Below are 21,452 nucleotides of genomic sequence, written 5' to 3' on the forward strand. Positions count from 1 at the left end.
TGCTTTCCTTCTAATATTTTTATGCCAAAACCTTCATTCATGCGTATAATGACGGTATGTGTATACGTTGTTTGTTTTTATTTATATATATATATATATATATATATATATATATATATATATATATATATATATATATATATATATATATATATATATATATATATATATATATGATTTTTTTTTTTTTACAGCTTATCGGATATATTGGTCTTAGGTAGGGCCTGCGATTCTGGTAAATACCACGTGTTGCATATTACACTAATTACGGTATCGACTACCCATAATATGGAAATTCATTTAAAACCATACCAACATTACTTTCGCAAAACATGTTTCAGTTGTTTTTACAGAGAAAACAAGTATTTTACTTGTATATATTTTTGTAAGTGTGAAATTTTAAATGTTTAAATATTGCGACAAGTATCCTGTCAGAGTACAGAATGATGGAATATGTGGGAGACCACTAGAACGTTGACGTGAAGCCTGGATTTGCTATTTGCGCTTCTATTAATGAGTGGTCATCAAGTGATATGCATGCTGATATCTTGTGGGACGGAGACCGACTGTCTGTAAACGTACTCTACCCATGCCATGATTTAAAAGCGCTTAAAGCATCTTGGTCACGTGAGCGAAGTATAGCTACTGAACCCTCCCCCCTTCCGCCGGACGCTTTCAGATCATACGGCTCAGTGTTCCTCGTTCCGGTGCCATGTGAATATGTCAGCAACAATTCAATAATAAAAAAAAAAAGCTAAAACCCCACCAGAGTCCGTTCAGTCATGCATTACCACTGCCCTGCGAAGTTCACTCCGTCGCGTGCGAGAAATCTCCCTGGTTGTTTACAGCAGTTTCAGTTCAAATGCGACACGTGGTACGATCGCTCCGCCCCATCCACCTTGCGCTTAAAAACGGCACATTCTCTCCTAGCCAATGAGCGGCCGCGGTTCTCCCACGTGCGTATTGTTTAAACTGCTAAAGCCTTTTAGTCCTTTTTCTCCGATTGAAACTTTCCTCAGTTTGATGATGGCGGCCGCCGTATCCGTTGGTTCGGCAGTTCGGGAACAGAACCCCAATGCCGTGACAAATTTCAGCACCCGTCCGCCCTATGGTTATGACGCTGGCGCTGGACGAGAGGACTGGACTTCTGATGAAGTTAGAGAGCCGGAAAGAAAGTGTGGTCACGAAGATGCGTCCGTGGCCGGGGAGTGTCCCCGGAGGGTCGAAGAGGAGCTGCCGGCGTTGAGCCCGGAGGAGATTGAGAGCCGCTTGGAAAAGACTCGCCGGGAGTTTTATAACCGGCGGAAAATCATAATTAAAAATCTCCCTGCTGATATTACCAACCAGGCAAGTTTTTTTTGACTGAGGTGTGCCTGTGTTGGTCCTCAAACTTTTTCATAGTGTTATACACAGTGCTCTGCCTGTTTAGTCTTTTTTTGTCAACGCTTAAAAGTGGGTTTTAACTTGTATGAAACTAATGATGGCGGTGCATGTTAAGGTGTAACAAGTGGAGACAAGCTGGAGTAACAGGTGGTGTTGCTGTTTTTTCCGGCACTGATCTAGGGGGTGTTCCACGACGGATGATATTTCTCAGCTGGGTTGGGTTAACCTAGAAGTCAGAAGTTTGTCTATCGGACAGTCCATAATTTGTAGCTTAAGTTGACCCATCTAACTGAGAAATCCTGTTTCGGGTTGGAGGTAATGAAGAATTGAGGTGAATCTTGAGCTGGGTGTCTGCAGCCCATGGCCAAATATTGGTCATTTGCGTAGAGCCGGGAAACTGCTGATTTATGTGGGTGTTAAGTAGTGACTTCTACCGTGCAGTTTAATCGTTTGCATCGTTTATTTTTTACATTTAAAAGTGGGATTGCAGTTTGAAATTCATTATGGGACTGTCTGTTTAATGTCTTGTACAGGCAGTGGGCTGGAGCAACTTTTCTATTCATTGCCAGTATTGTCTATGAAAGGGGGTTGACGCCGTGCTTCGTACTGCTCCCTGAACGAATTGATCGAGTTGGCAGAAAGGAATGAACTTTTCAGGGTGACGATCAATGCTATAATGTGAATCCTTCACCAAGCTCTAAAACGACACCACACAAAGTTGAAAAGTGTGTGGCCGGGGAAGGGTATTAATGACTAGAGTGGTGTTAAGTATTTGACTTCGTTGATTTGGCTCAGTTACTGTTGGCTGTATCGCTGTGAAAAATGCAGTGATACGCTGTAACAGTTGTGGTGGGGGAGGGGGTCCATTTGGCCTGGCTTGCAGGCTGTGCTGGAGGGAGGTAGTGACGCATGTCGGAATCGCGCCTGACCCGGGAGGAAGTGCGGTCTTGTGTGGCACGGACCGGCCAGGTCCGGTGGCCTCTGCCATGCCCTGCAAAAACATGCTGCAAGAAAGTTGCAGAAGTGTCATATTTTACTGCTTGTGCTGCAGAGAACACTCATCTGTTGCAGGGGCCCTAAATTAAGTTTTGGACTCCAAATCTGATTATTTTCCAATATATTGTTTTATCCCACATCACTCTGACATATGGACACCATCTTCTTGTACCTAACCACAAAGATCTGACACATTTCCTGTTAATTTGCCTGTAAAATTTTCAAACATTGACAAACTTTTGTGATATGTAAATGTCCTCCTTTTTAGGTAATTGATATTAATGAATAGTTGAGTGGTTAAGGGCCATTTTGGGTTATGATTCTTGTTTTGGGATGTGCTAAGAACAGCGTGTTTTGTTACCTGTGGTAACCATAAAGCTGAGCGTTCTGGAAATGTAGGAAGTCAGCAGTTGTACAGGTGGTCAACTGTGAAGCTTTTCTGGCTGTAACAATGTGAAACAGGCAGGATTGAAGTCACGTGACATGCAAACAATGGCGACGTGTTGTATTCATATTTTTCTTCCGTTCACAGGAGGTGCATGAGCTTTTGAGTGGCTATGACCTTAAGTACTGCTTTGTGGACAAGTATAAGGGGACAGGTGAGTGCTCGGGGAGGGGCTGGCTGTGAGTTTAATTGGCCAGTCATGGTGTCTGCTCTACACTCCCCACAAGTGGGAATGTTTGCTCTTAACTAGATAGTGATGAATAGAGCTTCATTGGCTGTGGGTTCAAGGCCCATAATAGGTCATTGGAGTGCCCCCTCACCCCCATAAGAGTCAATCAGTTGGGGAGTGTTTTGATTCACAATACTTCCTTGACCATGTGCAGCAAGTGCATTGGAATCATTATTTCAGCTGCATCCTGTATGTATGAGATGTATAACAATGTACAAATAACAATTGATGTGATGGTTTGAAGTAAACCAGCAGAAGTTGGGCATTAAAACTTGCATGTGGTTGAAACATAGGTAAATCAGAACTACTGCAATCTAACAGACTTTTTCAGGAGTGCCTTGTGGTCATTTGTGAGGTGCGGATAGTATAGCTTATCCTGTTGAGCTAATAATGCTGGAGAATAAGCCACTGCCTGCCAGTCATGTTGGAAATACAAAAGAATGTAATGTCCATTATGGCAGTTAGAATGCAGAGTCTGGTAACATCTGTAATGTCCAGCTGTGAAACTGGAGGTCGAGGTAAATCGGCCGGCCACCTCGCTGGTGGTGTGACTGATGTACTTCCTTGGCTCCTCCCCCTCCCGAAGCCTTCGTCACACTGCTGAATGGTGAACAGGCACAGTCATCCATCAAGGAATTCCACCAGCAGACTCTACGTGAGCGGGAGATCTCTGTGCAGCTGCAGCCCACCGACACCTTATTGTGCGTGGCCAACCTGCCACGCTCGCTCACCCAGCTGCAGTTCGAGGAGCTAGTGCGGCCTTTCGGCAACCTGGAGCGTTGCTTCCTGGTACACGGCACACGCACGGGCCACTCCAAGGGCTACGGCTTTGTGGAGTACATGAAGAAGGACTCTGCAGCCCGTGCCAAGTCAGAGCTGCTGGGCAAGCAGCTGGGCTCGCGCACGCTCTACGTGCACTGGAGTGAGGCGGGCACGCTCACGTACCCGCTGCTGCATTCCCGCTGCCTCTGCGTGGACCGGCTGCCCCACAGCTTATTGCATGCCCAGGACCTCCGCCAGGCCCTGGCCGACACGCACATGCCCGTCTTCTGCGAGGTAGGTCGCCCTCATGATGTGGATGAAACCTCGACCTTGTGTTGGCACTTTTCATTGTGTCGCTTTGCTCTTGAATTTCATTCACATTGAACTTAATTAGGCTACGCTACTGTTGTATGAGAGCACGTTTCTGTTGGGAGTAAATGCTCAGGATCCATGTTTTTCTTGGATTTATACGACCTTTTCCATCAAATGAACTTCTTCCTGGCGCATCTGTCCTCATTTTAGGCACAGCTGCTGCCTAAGAACCAAATTACCATATTTTGCTGCTCTTGCTGCACTAATTGTATCTGTCAGCCATAAACCTGGTCATCTGGCTGCAGCAGTTTCTGCATGAGGATGCAACTGTAAGAATAGCATGGCTACCTTCCGTTGGGCAGTTTTTGATGCTAATTTATTGTGGCAAAGCCAGGGGAATGCTGGTTAAAAATGGCAGTCTTTCTCCAGTATTTCCTTGACCACTGATGCAGGCAGTTACTCTGCCGTTAGTTTTCTAAGAAAGTGGATGGGAAATCCTATATCATATGTTGCAAATGCAGGGGGAGAGACTTTGGATGATGTCCCCTGGTGTTATAGCTGAGTAGATGGCAGCAGTTAAGGTAACATTTTGACATGTCAGCTGGTGTTTTGCTCTGGCTTTGAGCTGAGCGTGAGCAGGAATGACCACGCTTGCTGTAGGTGTCATACTCCGTTACTGCAGCCCTGCTGTCCTGTGTAGCAAAGTTTCGACTTTGTGGAAGAGTCAAAGGCCTTAAAGGCACTTTTTTGTATTATTTAATTTTTTTTGCAGGTTTTGCGTCGGTCAGTTTGGCTCAAGGTTGTACTGGTGATATGCAGGGAGGTAGTTGCAGGGCTGTGATGGTGGAAGTCCTGATGTCACCGGATCTGCCTTTTGCTGGTCTCTGGCATTCTATTGCAATGAGATGTTCAGCTGCCTGCAGGTCTTTCTGGAACAGGAGAATGGAGCCCCTTTGTCTGACACTGTTTTTCCGCACAGTCACTCGCATGTGTGCTTTTCCTGAAAGACTTTCCCGCACAGGCTCGTGTTTGGCTACGCACTTGGTCTGGCCTGTAACTTTTTATTTATTTTTTTTTTAACCAGAAACTGCTGCAAAATGTGAGGTTATGTCTCGGATATTATGAAGCGTCCTTTGTTTACATTCTTGCGCTTTAGTTTCAGTAGGATGAAATGTAGTCAGGATTATCATCGCCCTGAATAAGGATTATTCTTGGCTCAGGTCAGTGATGATCAGCTGTATGTTCTGGAACATTCATTTGGCAGCATGTCACTGGTGTTTTTCTTAGTCGTCTTCAGTACATCTTATGAACAGGAAGGATGCATCTGATTATGAGCCGGATAAGATCCTTCACCTCCCTCGGGATTGTTTTTGTGGCACATTAGTAAGTCCTGGGGACTTGCTTGCAAATGCGTTTTTTATAAGGGTGGTTAATCAGTTGCTAACGTGCTTTTTTTTTTTTTTTCTCCCAGCTGGCCCAGGGGCAGGATGGAAGTTTCCGTCGCTTCGCGGTGCTGGAGTTCGCTACCCCAGAGATGGCAGAGGAAGTGCAGAGGGTGGCAGACGGCCGAGCTCTGGGCGGGACCCACATCCGCGTGTCTTTCTGTGCGCCGGGACCACCTGGCCGGAGCATGCTGGCTGCACTCATTGCCGCCCAGACAATGGTTGAGTACTCTCCGAGTATTTCCTGAATACTCTCCGAGTATTTTCCACTGGTTTCCCATTTACTGATGGTCACTCTGCTTCTTTGTCAGGCTCTGAACAGAGGGAAGGGTCTCCTTCCAGAACCCACAGCCATGCAGATCCTGACTGGCCTAAACAATCCTGCTGCCTTGAAGATGCTGCTGGCACCACTAAGCCAGGGTAGGAACCGCAGTGACACTTGGAAGCAGGCCGCCTCCTGAACTCGCAGATCTGTCAAACTCTGCTGCATGGCAAGGGGTGTGACATCCTGTGTGAAAGAGAGTGACATGCTTCTTCTCCCGGAACCTCAGACACAACGCTTACGCTGGTGCAGTAGGCACTTTCATGTTGAAGTTCCAGAACCTAAGCCTGGGCTCTCTTGGTCTGGAACTTGTGGAAGTGCCCAGGAACTACCAGTGTCGCTTTCACAACACACAAGAGGAACTGGGACCTTTATGCTAAGTAAACATGGGAGACACGTTCATAGGTTAAACTTCGCACATGATTTCATATGAAACTGCACTACCACGCCAAAACAATGGAAGATGACTTATTTGAGGGGAGAAGATCGATCACGATCGAAATGGGACGTGGCCCAGTTTTACTTGCACGACCTGTGATGTGTTCATGATTCTTATTAAATCCGGCCAGCAGATCAAGCTTTCATTTTCCACAATAAAAAAACAATAACGTTTGCCAGCACTGATTAGCAGGATTGTTTCGCTGCTGGGTCTTGTGATATTACGCTAATGTAAATTGGTTAGTAATCAAATTATCCATTCCCAAAATATGGAGATGCAAGTAGAAAATGTATTAATTGATGCATTAAATGTAATTTGGGCATAAAAGTAATTCCGTCTGCTCAGTTTTTGCTCCGCTGCACTTTTTTTCTATTTGCACTTCCACGTAACTTCCATGTTGCCGCCGGTGCTTGTGGTCAACCAATCAGCAAGTTGTCACTAAGCGCCTCCCTAGTAATGTTTGAACAAAGTACCTAGTATGGATTAGGGACTTAAATTGGGTTCCAGAACTGCCACCAAGGGACTGAAATCGGGCTGGGTTCCTGCTGTGTTAAGAAGTCTCTGGTTCCAGGAAAAGGGTTCTGGTGGTGTGAAAGTGCCTAGAGTGTGCTGGAAAAGGGCGGGGCTGCGGGGAGGTAACTGGAGTGAATCATGTAAGGTTTATGCTTGCAGGATTCCTTGGCCCAGCCCCTGCGGTGCCTCTGCTGGCCAATCCTGCCCTGTCAGCAGCTTTGCTGCAAATGCTGCTGCAGAACCAGGCCCAGATCCAGCAGGTATGGTGGCAGCTCCTCCCTCCGCTCCGCCCCTTTGCCTCTCTCTCTCTCTCTCTCTCTCTCTCTCCTCACCACCTCTCCTTTATCTCCCTTCCCATCAGCAACAGCTGCTTGGGAACCCTCTGCTGTGGGCACGTCTCCTGCCCGGTAGTGAGAAGCAGGTGCTGGCCCTCGTGAGTGGCTTTGGCGTGAGCGCAGTGTGTCTGTAGTGCTGAGTACGTTTGCCGAGTCACGTGATGCGTGATGTCGGGGGGCGGCACTGGAGCCTGTCCCGCCAGCAGCCGTTCATTAAAGGTTAATGGGATTCAAACCGCTGCCATTATGCAGAAGAGGTTTTTTTGCCTGAAGTGATGCAGTACTGAAATGTTTACACCAAACTTCCATGCATTTGGCTGATAAGGGAAAGCTGGCAGGCCTTCATGTTGAAACAGTCCCATCATGCAATGCGGGGGCAAGTCTGCTTAAAGGCTGCTCATCAGTAGTGCTGTAAGTGGGATGGGCTTGGTTTCACGCTCTCAATCCGGTCAGTCCTTGCTCTTTGTGTGAAGCTGGCTGGTGGTTGTCCGTTTTCCCCCAAAAGACAGACCACAGGAAGCTCTGTCTATGTGGACAATGATGAGCTTCCTGTGTGGTTTAGCTGGAAGTTGAGCCCTGGACCTTGACTGCTGGAGTGACGTCAGACGGCGCAGTGTGTGATGTGTCAGGAGGCTGTGTGGGCGGCCGGAGCCGCATCTTTACAGAACCTTGCGCTCAGAGCCCCCCCCCCCCCCCCACCGAGTGACACCCACACAGCCCCGGTCCTGAAGCTGTTACATTTGCCTTTATGCTGCAGGGTGACCAGAACTTCAAGGTTCGTGGGCTACAGACTTCTCAAGGCAACATTTCAGGCTGGAGCACGAAGCCTCCCTTGTTTAATAGGGGAAGGAAATGCAGAAGTGTGTGTGTGCGTGCGTGCGCGCGAGAACTGTGCCGAGTACATCCTTGAACTTGGCTGATGGGTTCATGTGTTTCTGCAGACGGGAATGCTGGGAGACGGTCCTCTGGTAGGGGTGCAGTCTCTTCAGCCCGCGATGAGTTTGCTGGGTGACCTGCCTACAGGTGAGTGGTGAGAGTAACTGTTTCCCAGTGGAGTGCTGCTTTCTGAATGCTGTGGGCAAATTGCCATGTGGCTGTCTTGCCCCCAGGGGGTGCCATGCTGCCACCTATCTGCCTTCCTTCCGACCCACCGGGGCCCATCAAGCCCCCAGCCCCTAGCCGACCCCTCCTGAGGGATCTGGAGTCTCCAGCTGTGCCCTGTGGTCTCCCTCCCACATCTTCTCCTGCCCTGCAGGGCCTCACCTCTCCTCTACTGGGAAGCCTACTGGGGGGAGAGGGGACTACATCCGGGGTTAGTGACTGCAAGGTGACGCTAACTGGAGGCCTGAGTACTGATCTGGAGCCAGGTGCATGCCTGATTGGCTGGCTGGTTTCCCCCAAGTCCAGTTTCACTCATTTCGTACCTCCCGCCCCCCCAGGCGTCCCTCCTGGGTGAGCCGCCCAAAGAGGTTCCCCTTGCCCAGAACCCCTTCCTCAACATGCAGAGCCTGTTCCCTTCAGGTGAGTCCCCACACTCTTCTCACCTTCCCCGGTTCTGTCTGTCACAGAAACTCGGATGGTAACATGGTCACCCCCCCCCCCCCCCAATCATAGGAGGAGCAAGTAGCAGACCTCACCCCTACAAGAAGAAGGCAGGGAACCTGTCACAGATGCGTGGTGGCCCAAGTTCGGGTTTTGGTGCCCGCTATCAGGACATATATTCCCAGCACTCTGAGTACACAGCGGTCCATCAGGTAGATCAGACATTCCTGTGTACCCCCCCCCCACTTCCCCTAATAACTGTCTGGGTCACTGTAAGTCCTTGTGTTTTCCAGGACCCCCTGCTGTACCCATATGAGCCTATGAGTATGGACCCCAACGCCCTTCCTGGATTTGGACAGGTAGGCACGTCTTCAGCCTATTACTGCCAGGTACTACTGGCTCCATGCCCTTCCATCACCCCTGTGCATCTCTGCAGTTCCCGCAGCATCCTGGCCACAGCGACCACCCCCTGTACACCTACCCACCCAGCCCCCCTTATTCCACATATTTCAGTTCATCTGCACCAGCCCCTCGCACAGCCCAACTTAACAAGGTAGGTCTCCAGCCTTGACTGTTTATGTATATACTTCATACTTCCAGCTGTCGCTAATAGCCATCATTTTCTCCCTCAGGCTGTGGGCATGCCCCCCCTGGCCCAGCCAACCAGTTTGTACCAATCAGAGAATGTGCTGAAGGTAACGCCCCCTGCTGTTCTTTTATGGGTAGTGTACCTGGTGTGTATCCTCTGCCTGCCTGCCTCAGCATTCATCTTTCTCCTTCCTGCAGACCCCAGTCGGGGCCCATAAACGCTTGTTCTCACGGCTCATACCATCGCCGGAGCCCAGCCCAGAGGGCGGCTATGTTGGCCAGCACTCACAAGGCCTGGGGGGTCACTATGCCGACTCCTACCTGAAACGCAAGCGCATCTTCTGAAGGTGCCCTGGGTATTAAGTTATGCTGACTACTGGTCAGCACTCTACCAGTGACCTCCAGGGGGTGCTGTAGTCCTCGGCCCATTGGCATCCCGCCTGCTGCTGCTGCTGCTGCTGTTCTCGTAGCCCTGAGCTGACATGTGCCAGCCAATGGAAGGGATTCATTTCACTGTGGATGTATCTTTTTATTTTGTGAATGTATATAATTTTTCATTTTAATTAAGTTTTTAAGTTAATTTTACTTTGACTGTCTTTAAAGCCTGGGTTTTTTCTTTGTACTGAAATGAAATTGTTTTCCTGCTATTCTTTGCCAATTTTTTTTTTTTTTTAAACTAGTCAAACCCTGTGCTTTTATTGTTTTTCTCTTGATTAGTATGCCTGTTGGTTGCTTTTTAATTTTTGCCCTCCTGTGTTGTGTGTGTCACTGAGGGTTTTACTTGGATGGGTTCAGGCCCCTGTTCCTGGTCTCTGCTGTCAGGGCAAAATTCAAGCTCCGGTTTCTGTTGCCATCGTTGTTCCCCTCTCACTATTTCACGTGATTCGCGGTTTCCATGTTGGTGTATAATATTCCATGCCTTTTACTTCCCATTCACTTCAGTACCTTAATCTGTGACCCCTCCCACAGTGAAGGGGCAAATATCACATCACAATTAATGAAGTTTCTTGTTCTCACTTCATCTAGAGTTGGTCAGTTCTGTGTTTTTGCTTTTCTGGACTCCAAATTGCATATATGATTGTTTCACCCCCATTGATGCACCAGTGCAGAGGACTACAAACTCATGGTAGGGTCAGTTCCTCTTTGCTTCCTTTCCTCCTAAATAGTCCCAAAGGAAGATGCTGGGTCCTCCAGAGGTGACAAAATTTTACTGCTCATTCTTGCCTGACTTGTTTCTCCCCTGCCTGCCAGTAGAGGGAGCAGTTCCCCTCAATTTTGAGCTCTGGGTTGAGTTGTAGTGGCAGTGAGGCTGAGCCTGCGTGGTTTTTTTTTTTTTTTTTTTTTTTTTTTTCTTGGTGTCAAAGTAGCAGAGCTCATCTGAACACAAAGGCAATCAGTTACTGCTTTAATGTACTGATTTTACCTAGTTCCAGTTCATGCCCATTTGTAACTCCATGTGTCAGGGTTGGTTGGCTGAGTGCTGAGTTTTTGTGCAAGTGGCTAATTGCTTTAAGGAAGTTATCTAGATGCTAAGGGCCCCCCTGCCAGCAGTGTTGCATGTAAATCTGTGGCTAATTGGCCAGCGACTAATCTGTGTCCCTCTGAATGGAATTACCCCACCTATTTGTGTAATAGGTCTGTTTCTGCCCCTGCTGGGATTGACGAGAGAAGCAGCCAATGGGGAGCAGGAGGTTGGAAAGTGGAGCCTAAGTTTTGGTCATGGCTGTTTTGCTATTGGATAGTAATTTTGATTTGTGTGACCTTTTTTGCTTCTGTGTCCTGGTAGTGATGTGTAGGATCTCCCCTTTAAACACTCCTGCCGTAGCAGAACTTCCGACCCATAGTGTATCATGATTGACTTTGCTGCCTTTTTAATTTTACTGTTTGCTGTGTACATATGTTGCAGTAGTTCTCCTTTCCAGGGTCGAAGCCTTCATTAATCAATGCTGCATCTGCTCTGTGTGCATGTGACTGTTTGTCCTGTTAAAGCAACCGAGAGCCTCTTTGGTCTGTAACGTTCTCTCTCAACCCTGTAGCCGTCTGCTGAATTGGCCTGTTTTTTGTGGCGATTTTGAATAAGTAAATGTTATTTAACCTTCCGTACTGAGTCATCTTTGTCCTTGGGAAAGCACTAGAAAGGGCTTACTGGTTCCATTCTCTAGTCAGTAGTGGTACACGCCTCCTCTGTGCTTCTCTCCTTTCTAGCTGACCATTGTTAGGTTTTGCACTCAGCTCTTCATACCAAGTGTAGCCCTTGTAGAAGATCTCTACTTGCAGAGCCACATGAAATCCCCCCCCAGGTGCTGAGCTGTCGCTGTCTGGAATGGTCTGAATGCATGGTATGTCTGTGTAGCCCTGATATACAATTTTCTTTTTCAGTCAAATTGTGTGATTGGTGGGGGGGGGGGATTTGGCTTCAGCACTCTTGGTTTCTGGTTAGTGGCTTGATGTAGGACTTGGGGCTGTAACCAAGTCACGGTGCTGACTGCTGGTGCGGTGATGTGCCTTGGTTTTTGGTAGCCCAATTAAAAAAAAAAAATAAAAATAATAATAATAAAAAAAATCAAGTTCTTGGGCTATGACAAGCAGCAAGGAAACGTTTGGGGGGGTGACACTGGTAGGTACTAGCTGAGGAGTGTTCACCAGTTGGGCTTGCCTGCTGCTGGAGCAGTGTAATTGCTTGTTAACCGGTAATTGGTGGTCTGTCATTTCATTTAGAACTTGGATGTCTGGAAGTAATGGTGGGTGTTCAATGAAATATGTTCTAAGAGCTGAGGCCGTCCATGGGCTGGCAGCTGGGTGACACTTTAGGCGTAATTGAGTGGATTAGCCGTGATCAATAACTGCCTGCACTCCACACACAAATGTGATTTAGGGGGGGTTTTCTGCACTCCTTGTCCAGCCCCCCTACCCCATTGGGCTTTATTCTACCAGAGCTCTTGGTTGAGTCCTAACTCTGTTACCAAAGGCATGAAGAAGGCAATCGGTATGGTTTGGTTGGGGGGGGCTCTTTCCACCTTGGCAAAACCAGAGGCCCCAGCTCGGCCAGTAAGCAACTGGAATCCTCCTAAATCAATTAAGCCCTATAACGTTAACTGAATGGCGAGAAATCACCAACGGATATTCCCCAAAGTGAATTACCTCCCCGACTCCGACTGTCTGGCTCCTTGCTTTGATTTCTTTATTTAGTGTCTTACATTGCAGCTACACTGACATCTGTAAGGTTTTGAGTTGTAAATACTTACAAGTCAATCATTTTGACACTAACCATAATATATACATGTGGGTTGTGCATAGGCATTTCTTAGGCTAATTTTGTCAAAGGGAAATGCTACAGTGCTTGTGTTTGATGTGCCTGGGCAGCCAGGATAATGGCAGGTGTTCCATGTCTCTAGGTATTCGATGCACTGGGCAGGGGAACAGTAGCCAGCTTGATGTAATACAGCTGCCTCGGTGATCAATAGCTCGCTCAGCCACCTTTATGATGGAGCCACACTTTGCTGGACCTCGCGTTATGTATTATTACTCTCGGTTGTCGCCACGTCTGAGACATGCGGGCTGCCGTCTGCCCCCTAATACACAGCATTGCTCTTGGAAAATTATACCACCGTATTTTATCTCGGGCTCACAGAACCACAAATGGATGATTTCTAAATGCCTTTGAATGTATGCTTATCTTATGACTTAAAGCCCTCCCCCACTGCAAGCAGAATTGAGGGGGGGGTGGTGGTATTCTAAAGGTTCCTCTTGACAAGTGAGGGGGAAACTCCCCAGTGGCCGAAAGGTTGTGAAATTATCCACTTTGAGAAATGTGCTTGTGGAGATGTCATCGCCTGTTGTATAAATCCAGGAAGTAAAGGGCAAGTAGAATCCATTTAATATTCAACATCTCCCAGTGCATCCAGTCCAGTGGGGACTTCCTGGTAGGAGGCTGTTATGGGGCTGAAATGTGATCCTGTCTTCAACTGCATCATCCCATTTCTTTGTACTGGTGGAATGGGAATAAGAAGATACCTCCGGAGCTAGTTAAGAATCCATTAAGAATGTTTATAGATATTTCTGAGGATAAACAAGACTGTTCCATTACGTCAGTGGCTCTCAGCCGACTCCGCACGACCGAACATCAACGATCGCATCTCGACTGAAGCACGTCTAGATGACCTAGCAGGCAAACTTGTGTACCGTATATGGAACTCTTTTCTGTGGGGTTGTAGATTTGAAATACAGGGCTTGTGCACCTGGGCGCAGCGCGTATCAAAATCTGGGCTGTTAGAGGGCTGAACGAGGCAGGTTAAAATCAGGATATGCTTTCTTACCAAAAAATGACTGTCAATGCAGACACCTTACTGTAATATTTCCTGCTTCTACCATAACAGAAGGGATCAGTGCAGGAGAGATTTGGGATGGGTGTAGCTGAATTCCTGCCATACCGCTGAATACATGATCTGTCCGTTCCATAAGAATAACTTTCCTATCCAACGCACAAGCTTTTTTTTTTTTTTTTAGGCCTTAGTACTTAAAGGTGCCTTTTTGTCAAACCTTCATGAGATGTTCTATACTAGAATGTTTTTGTTTTTTGTTTTTTTGGTCCCATGCTTGTGGGCCACATAGTAATTTCCAATTTCTTTGTCGCTGCTATTTAATGGAAACGCAATCTTTATATGCTGTCAATCACCTGGAGGTAATCTAACACGTACTGACACAGGTCAGAAAAACACTGGCGTACAGTTAATATACAGTTCAGTCATGTCTTTGTAAAAAGTGATGATACAACTTCCTTCTGACAGGGGCAAGTCATCTGGTACAAGGAAAAAAACCTGGTGGAACTCCTTATTAAGCCAATTAATGAGCTTTTGTTTTGGGAACGTGAAGGAGACTTGTGGCTGTGAGGCCCCGCCGGCTGTAGGCGGTACCAGTCCTTCCTCATCTCCATGTGCTCATCTCAGAGTTGGGTTTTCACTTTAGTAAAATATATAAATTGTTCCTGGTCTTCGACTCCACATCCTTGCTGTCTCCGTCGTCTTATCAAACGACCATCAAGATGAACACCTACAGCCTTGGAGTACTGGCGATAACTGTAAAGTTCGGGGTAGGGACAGGGCTTTGCTGGGAACACACCCGGGGTGTCGGAGTCATGCAAATTGAAGGGGAAAGCCTCGTGCCGAGGCGAAACCCAAGAGCCGATCCACACGCTAATAAATCGCAGTGTTTTGGACGGGCTCGTATTTATGGAATAATTAATGTGTGTATGTATGACTTGTATAAAGTACTGAAAGCCAGCTGCGGTGAAAATACACCTTAAGTCAATAGAGAGAGAGTGAGCTGGCTGCCATCCACGTTACATGCTTTTACTCTGATTAATCGGTTTCAGGCTACTTAAGCATTTGCCGGTGTAAAACAATTAAATTATACTTTGGCTGATTTTTTTGTTAGTATTTTATTGCTTGCCCCCATGTCCCAATAATACTTTCTTCTTTCACAGGCACAGGGCCATATATAGAATTTCTAGACCACCTGACAAAATGTCACCTTGGGCTCCCCCCTTGGGTTGACACTTAAAACTTTCAATCTGAAGAAATACGGGTCCCAGTGGATAAAATTTGCTGAGTGAGCAGGGGCCACGGCAGTAGATTTTGGGGCCCCTATAAGGTGCTGGGCCCCATGAATGTGTCAGGGTGTCCATGCCCCAGAACATACATTATGTCCTACTGGTTTGCAGATCACAATTCCAGTCCCTTCATTCAGAATGAATGACTAAATAAGGGATACTTGGGTTTATTACAATTATTCCTCATGTCTGTCTGTGTATTAAGCAAAATGAGACTATAAAACTACTGGAAGACACTGTCCTTAAGCCGTAAATGCTCTGGATGATCTGACGGAATCAATTAACTTGGATTGAGTGTCTGCAAAAGGTGCAAATAAGCAAGGCTGCTGGCTAGCTGGCGAGGCAGGTCCTGCACCAAGTCACTCCGTCAGCAGAAAGATAATGTTAGGTGCTCTCATTACCGCCGCGGAAAATAGACGATTGCGGTGAAAGGGGGTATTTTAAGTCCCTTTGTTACTTTCCCCTAGTCGTCGCGCTTTCCACCAGTGCCCCAGCGTGCCAGCCGAGCAAATGAAGTTTAATTTGCAGGAAGCTGCGCTAAGTTACGGTTTTGTTGAACATGATATTGAGAGGCCCCTAATACGTGTACGCGTCACCTAGGGAACAATTCAGGATAAAGCACAATAAATTGTGTTAAAAAACATATTAACAAAATAAAAACATTTTTTTAAAATAAATAAATCAGGACTGATTCGCGCACATGGAGAGCATGTCAGCTCGGCTATCTGGATGGCGGGGTGCAGAAATGAATGTCCACTCAATCGAAATAGAAACGCTTCTGTCCTAGAGGGAAAAGGGAAAAAAGCGTGGGCGAAATGTATTGATGGGCACCGTACGTACCCTACATCGCCGTCGAATTAATGCTTTACGCGTAACGAACGTATTTATAACCTAAGCGGATAAAATGTTTTGCGAATATTCGCCCTTATAATAGCAGGCTTTGGAGAGAGAAAAAAAAGCGTTTCGACGTATGAAAGCCAAAATGACAACTCACAGCAGTGGGAGGAATATATGTAGAGATACATTGCGACAAAAAAAAGCTGGAAACAAATGGAAAGACTGGAAAGAGATACTCATATAAAAGCGAAATACGCAGCCTAATTCCCGCATTACTTTTAACCGCTCTTATCACCCAGTAAAACCAAGCGACAAAAATTTGACGGGCGGTCACGCTTCATTAAATTTGACAATTTAACGGCCGTTTGTTTAAAAAGCCCCCAGACCCGGAGATGATAAAAAAACGTGCTGTGCTCTTAGAATTAGAGTGCAGGATAAAACCAGAAAACGTTGTACAAAATCACATATCGTATTCCATCTAGATGGGAGATATAGGAGAAGGCGGAGAGGAGGCGCGCTAACATTGTGTGTGTGTGTGTGTGTGCGCGCGCGTGAGTCCGTGTGTGTGCGCGTGTGTGTATATGTGTATGTGTTTGAGAGGCAGAGCGAAAGGGAGCGAGAGGGAGTACGACGTGAGCACCAAGAGATGACGAGGGAGGCGCAATGGTGTATTCTAAATACCATAAAACTGCTGCCGACAACCTAGAAAAAGGGGAAAATAGAGGCCGACCGGACAAGACAAATAGCAGGAGAGACTTAAACATTTTTCGACTGGAACCGGTTGCTGTTTCCAATGCTTGACGGGTTAAAATAAAGAAAATGAACAACAGAAGGTGTTTTTTCGCAGTTGTTTAGATATAGCCATAATTAAAAGCCGGAGTGTCATCATATAAAGCAGTGTTACGGAATATTTTAACTTGAAAGAGCGATAATCGTATTTAAAAAATTGTGTTGTTTCTTCGTTCGTTATAGCTCCAAATTCTCGCGTTCCGGATACTTTTTTATGGATCCGTTTAGAAAAGGAGCGATTACGGGTGAGCTTTGATGGACAGGTGCAGCCGCGGGCGGCAATAATACCTCGCAGCGCTGCGCCAGTGGTCTGTGATTCTGCAATAAGCGACTGATAAAAAGCAATAAATTGCGCTGTAAATAAGTGTTCCATTGCGCCATGGGCGATGAGGCGACTAACTTCGGGAGAAGATACGCTCGCTATTGTCTCCAGTCATCTGCCCCGTGGATATTCTAACGGTTTAAATGATCGGATGTGCACACAGCAACTGATCTTTCTGGGTTTATATAAAAAGAAAACTTTTGATTGGATTTTGACTGGATAGCAATATATTACACTACCGAGAGTAGCTCTCAACTACGTCTGACAGCACTGTGATCTTATTTTCATGATGGAAATAGAAATTTATTTTTGAATTTATAAAATAATTCATAGCCAAATTAGTTAGTTTTGAATATTGTACATAGAGTCAGGTATTTTACTTTTAAAGGATCGTTATATTTGCACTATGATGGAAACGCCACCTTGCTCGAGGAAGAGCTTGTCTTTGTCTTTGCCAGTGCCCCGGGAGGGGCAGGCCACCCTCAAGCCTCCGCAACACCTCTGGAGACAGCCCCGGACCCCAATCAAAATAAAGCACCGTGGATACTCGGACACGGATCGGCACCACCACCCACAGATCGAGCGCTCCAACGCGGTGGACACAAGCGACCGACCCGGGCTTAAGAAGACTCGGATGTCGTGGCCATCCTCTTTTCATGGAACGACCAGCACGTCTATCGCTAACTGTGTGGGAAATAAAAGGTAAGCGAACAACCGTGGGAAATTTTAAATAAGAAGCCTTTTACCTGGACTCGGTACACAGATCTCCCCCCATCCCCAGTTTGGAGGCTGTGCGAAGAGTTAACAGATGTGAAGTGCTTTGTTTTTGGAAACGGGAGGCGTGGGTTCTCGGCGGAGCCGCTTGATTCGTTATTGCTCGATGTGTAGGACATTTATAAAAGCCTAAGTTTGGGATGTCATCAGTCTTCCGGAAGTGCGCTCAAGCACTAATGGGCTGACTTTGTACCAGCGCGCTCGCCCACACACAGAGATAGGGACGTGCAGGACATATCGTGAATAGCCGTATTTTCGCATCGCCAGTGACAAGACCTGCGTAAAAGTAATAGCAAATAAAGTTGCTCTGGTGCGTTTAATGGTATCAAAGGTCCCCAGTGTGTGCCGATGCGGCTGCGCGTTCAGCTTGGCGAAGACGCGAGGCGCCGGCACAGGTGCGCACACGCCGCGGGAGGGTGCACTATCATGGGGATGCCTGGAGCAGAGAAGAGGTCCTTCGGTGCGCAGCGGGATGGCCCATCATCAACCCCCCCGGATTTCCCCGTGAAAAACCCTTAATATACAGCAACAATCCTGCCACCTTCAGCTTTAATCACTAAATTACAGCAGCTTTATAACGATTTAAACGTTCGCAATTGTAAGATGCTTCCCTCATATAGCTCTCCAGAAGACAGTAATACACTTGGGGAAGGCAAAAATACTGATACAGAGCTTAATGTTATCACGAGGAGAATTAAGAGAGGCTTCATTTAATTCCCCTCCAATAATAATAAAAAAAAAATAAACTGGAGTTTGATAAGTGAAATTATTATTTCCCCAGTAAATGTCATTTTCATTGCGATTTACATAAGTTACACCTTAAGGCTTTCCTCCTGAAAACAGCTTATTATTTACCAAAGCAGCCCCCGCCCCTCAAGTTGAGTGTTTCACTTAAGGGCCAGTACAACAGCATCCCTCACTGAAGTAAACCTCCTAATCACAAACCTTGTGCCGAGCCCTCCAGGCCGCCACAGCACGAGTCCCCCCGGTTAGGGGTGTCCTTTTCCCAATGTCGTAGGCAGGACCCACTCATCCGCGGCCCCGCCAGGGCTCGGAGCACGCGGCCGTTACTGGTGATACGTCAGCGCCGATCCGCCGGCCACGCGCTGGGCTGCCGGTACCCTCGACTGAATCGAATCTCACACCTGGCATTTTGTTTCGGCCACTTGTGACTCAGTTGAATAATGAAGTGGTAAAAAAAGAAGAAAAAAAGAAAACAAATCTCATGTAGGAAGCTCTTGTGTATTAACGCAACAGTTTTATAGGTGTGAAATGTCTGTGTGCTGAAGCGGTCCGATGTTATTTACGTGGGGTAAATTGAAACTGTTTCATGGTATTGTGTGACCTACGCGTGTGATCGAGCGGGCAGCTCGAGGTGAGGGCTTGAATCACCCGCTTGGGTGTACGTGGCCCCGAGCTGTGGTGGTTTCAACCAGTAATGACACCATTTACCACTGGTGGGTCTCCCCCTGCAGTGTCCTGTCCTGGGGAGAGGGGACAAGCATTTGTTGTGGGCAGATTGGAAGGAGGGTGATGGCTGGCGTTGCCTCAGTTTCCTGGGGGGTCATCATCTGGGCTCAGTTTTTCCTGGGTTCGCAAGGAATACCCTGTCTCGGCAGCGTTTCATCACGCTTGGCACATGACCTGCCGTTTGAGGGAAATAGCGTAGAAACCACAGTAATATTGATATCGGCTGGTGGGGATGGACCAGGAGACTGGCGTGTTTCAGTATGGTCAGATTTCGACTGCCCGTTATATGACATGGATGTGTCCTGTGAGTTTAAGGAGACTTAAGCAGCCAATAGAACGACCCTGCTTTGAATGTTGTGGTTCCACATCTAAGTATCGGTTATTGGGTTTAAGTTGAACTGTGTTCTGACTGTTGTCTTTCTTCAAAGAAGTGTGGATGTGAGGCAACGTTTGTGGCGTGTGCTTGAGGGCACAATTTATTGATTCCAAGGCAGGAAGTAATCTGAGAGAAGGAGACTCTGTGGATTAAAATGCACCTTTGGAGGAAGCTGACCCCACCTCCTGCCTCTGTGCAGCGGAGCTTGACGGCGGTGATGTAAGCTCCTGGAGTTGAAGCGTGACTGGTTCCGTTGGCTCTGGACTGGTATCTCCGGTGGTGCGACCCGGATACCACAGATCGGTGCTTGTCGGTTGGCACAGCTGCGCAAGAGGGGTGAGGCCAAGCCCTCAGAGTGAGCGGGTGAGCGAGTGAGAGAGTGAGCGTACGTGTGAGTCACCTGCAGGGGACTGGGGTCTTCCTCGCAGCAGGCGGCGTACGGATAATCCCGGTCTGTGATTTACACCTCCTCTCCCTGCCCTGCCTCTCCATGTGTGTAGCTGGTAGTTTTCCAGTGTTGTGTTGATTCACTTCTCCTGTTTCATTAAGTTCATTGTTTGGGTTTTTCCCCTCTCTTGGTCCTGGTAAAGCTGCACAGACCAGTGTTTCTCAACCCAGTTCTCGGGGACACCAAAACAGCCCCACATTTTCGCTGTCTGCCATCTCATCACCTGCACCAGGTATTCGGTGTTCTTGATCGGCTGGGAGCTGGGAGGGAGCAAAAATGTGAACTGTCTGGGTCCGCGAGCACTGGGTTGAGAAATGCTGGCATAGACCCAGATGGCCATTCTGTGTCATGTTCACATGTATGCTACTCTGACTTACAATCCCAAATTAAATTATTTTTGCAACGATTATGTAAGGATTACAGTGACAACAAAGAAAACTGCGCAAAAAAAGTGTGTAATGATTACAGTGCCAGCAAGGACACCGATGTGGTAAAGTGTGTAATGATTGCAGTGACAGCAAGGATAGCTATGCAGTAAGATGTATAATAATGTATGCAATCATTACACTAGAGCATGCACATCTTCCCACGGCCGCTTGCCCCCCGTCAGTTCGGGCCTGCCACACAGACGGGCCGCTCAATCGGCACCCGGGCACCAAACCAATCTGGGGCTTAGCCGCCCCAGGAAATGCTTGTAGCCAGTCCAGACCTTAGCGCCGGTGTCCCACCATGTCGTATGCACGGATACCCCGATGTGGCAAGACCCTCCGCGCAGCGGGTCATGGAGGATAAATCCGGATCACCGCAGCTGTAAAAGATGCGGGAGGTGGTCTCCGTGGAGACCAGCTTCTGAACCAGTCGATCATCCATTGACATCCAGCTTTGTGCTGCATTCATCATCGTTATTCTTCATAATAATGAATAAAAATGGATTAATCTTTTAAGAATCATATTTTATTAATTACCTTCTGCAACGCTGAATAGGACAAGTGGTTTCAGAAAATGGATAGATGGATGGATGGATGTTTTATTAATTAATGGATGCAGGCAACATATGGATAGCAGTGTTCTAACACACCTCCTGGGTTGTTGGTTCGAATCCCACCCATGTTTTTCATGTTTGGAGTTTGGACCTTGTCCCTGTGTTGTGCTGGTTTCCTTCATGTACTCCTGCTTCTAAAAATACAATAACATGCTGTTATGTGAATTGATCTCTCTGAATGTCCCACAGCGTGTGATTGTGTGCCTGGCCTGCAAGGGACTGATATCTCATCCAGTACATCCCCTGCCTTGTGTGCTGTGTTTCCTGAGACAGGCTCTAAACTGACCACAACTCAGCACCCAATGCATGGATGCAACTCAAATGTGTGATTAGTGATGCGCAGTGAGGTTACTGTTTGGTTACAACGTACCCCACTCAAGGGTTCAACAGAAGTTCCCAACAGTCACTTCAACCTGACACACCTAAAGGGTGCTTTTCTGATCCTGGACCTGGTGACCTTTTCTGTGTGAAGTTTTAC

General features: G+C 47.2%; 2 protein-coding genes across 3 annotated transcripts in view; both read left to right on the forward strand.

Moving 5' to 3' along the window:
• Positions 1 to 154: 154 nt before the first annotated feature.
• On the forward strand, positions 155 to 9,975 carry raver1 (ribonucleoprotein, PTB-binding 1). 2 transcript variants are annotated; one of them, XM_048992132.1, is made up of 14 exons: positions 155 to 1,347; positions 2,912 to 2,978; positions 3,640 to 4,109; positions 5,599 to 5,790; positions 5,881 to 5,989; positions 7,003 to 7,103; positions 8,120 to 8,201; positions 8,288 to 8,505; positions 8,618 to 8,699; positions 8,793 to 8,932; positions 9,014 to 9,079; positions 9,157 to 9,273; positions 9,353 to 9,415; positions 9,507 to 9,975. In XM_048992132.1, the coding sequence occupies exons 1-14, from the start codon at positions 934 to 936 to the stop codon at positions 9,651 to 9,653; spliced, it is 2,268 nt and encodes a 755-aa protein (XP_048848089.1). In that variant the 5' UTR covers positions 155 to 933; the 3' UTR covers positions 9,654 to 9,975. The 2 variants fall into 2 exon arrangements, with proteins under 2 accessions (XP_048848089.1, XP_048848090.1); XM_048992133.1 differs by having other exon boundaries at positions 8,288 to 8,490.
• Positions 9,976 to 16,363: 6,388 nt separating this feature from the next.
• Positions 16,364 to 21,452, forward strand: part of LOC125718455 (cAMP-specific 3',5'-cyclic phosphodiesterase 4A-like) — a 58,506-nt gene continuing 53,417 nt past the window's right edge. Inside the window, exon 1 of the mRNA XM_048992311.1 lies at positions 16,364 to 17,566. Coding sequence (XP_048848268.1) covers positions 17,271 to 17,566 — 296 coding nt within the window. The 5' untranslated portion in view covers positions 16,364 to 17,270. The remainder of the gene's footprint in view (positions 17,567 to 21,452) is intronic.

Source organism: Brienomyrus brachyistius, chromosome 22 (genome assembly GCF_023856365.1).
Source record: "Brienomyrus brachyistius isolate T26 chromosome 22, BBRACH_0.4, whole genome shotgun sequence".
In the NCBI taxonomy this organism is placed as follows: domain Eukaryota; kingdom Metazoa; phylum Chordata; class Actinopteri; order Osteoglossiformes; family Mormyridae; genus Brienomyrus; species Brienomyrus brachyistius.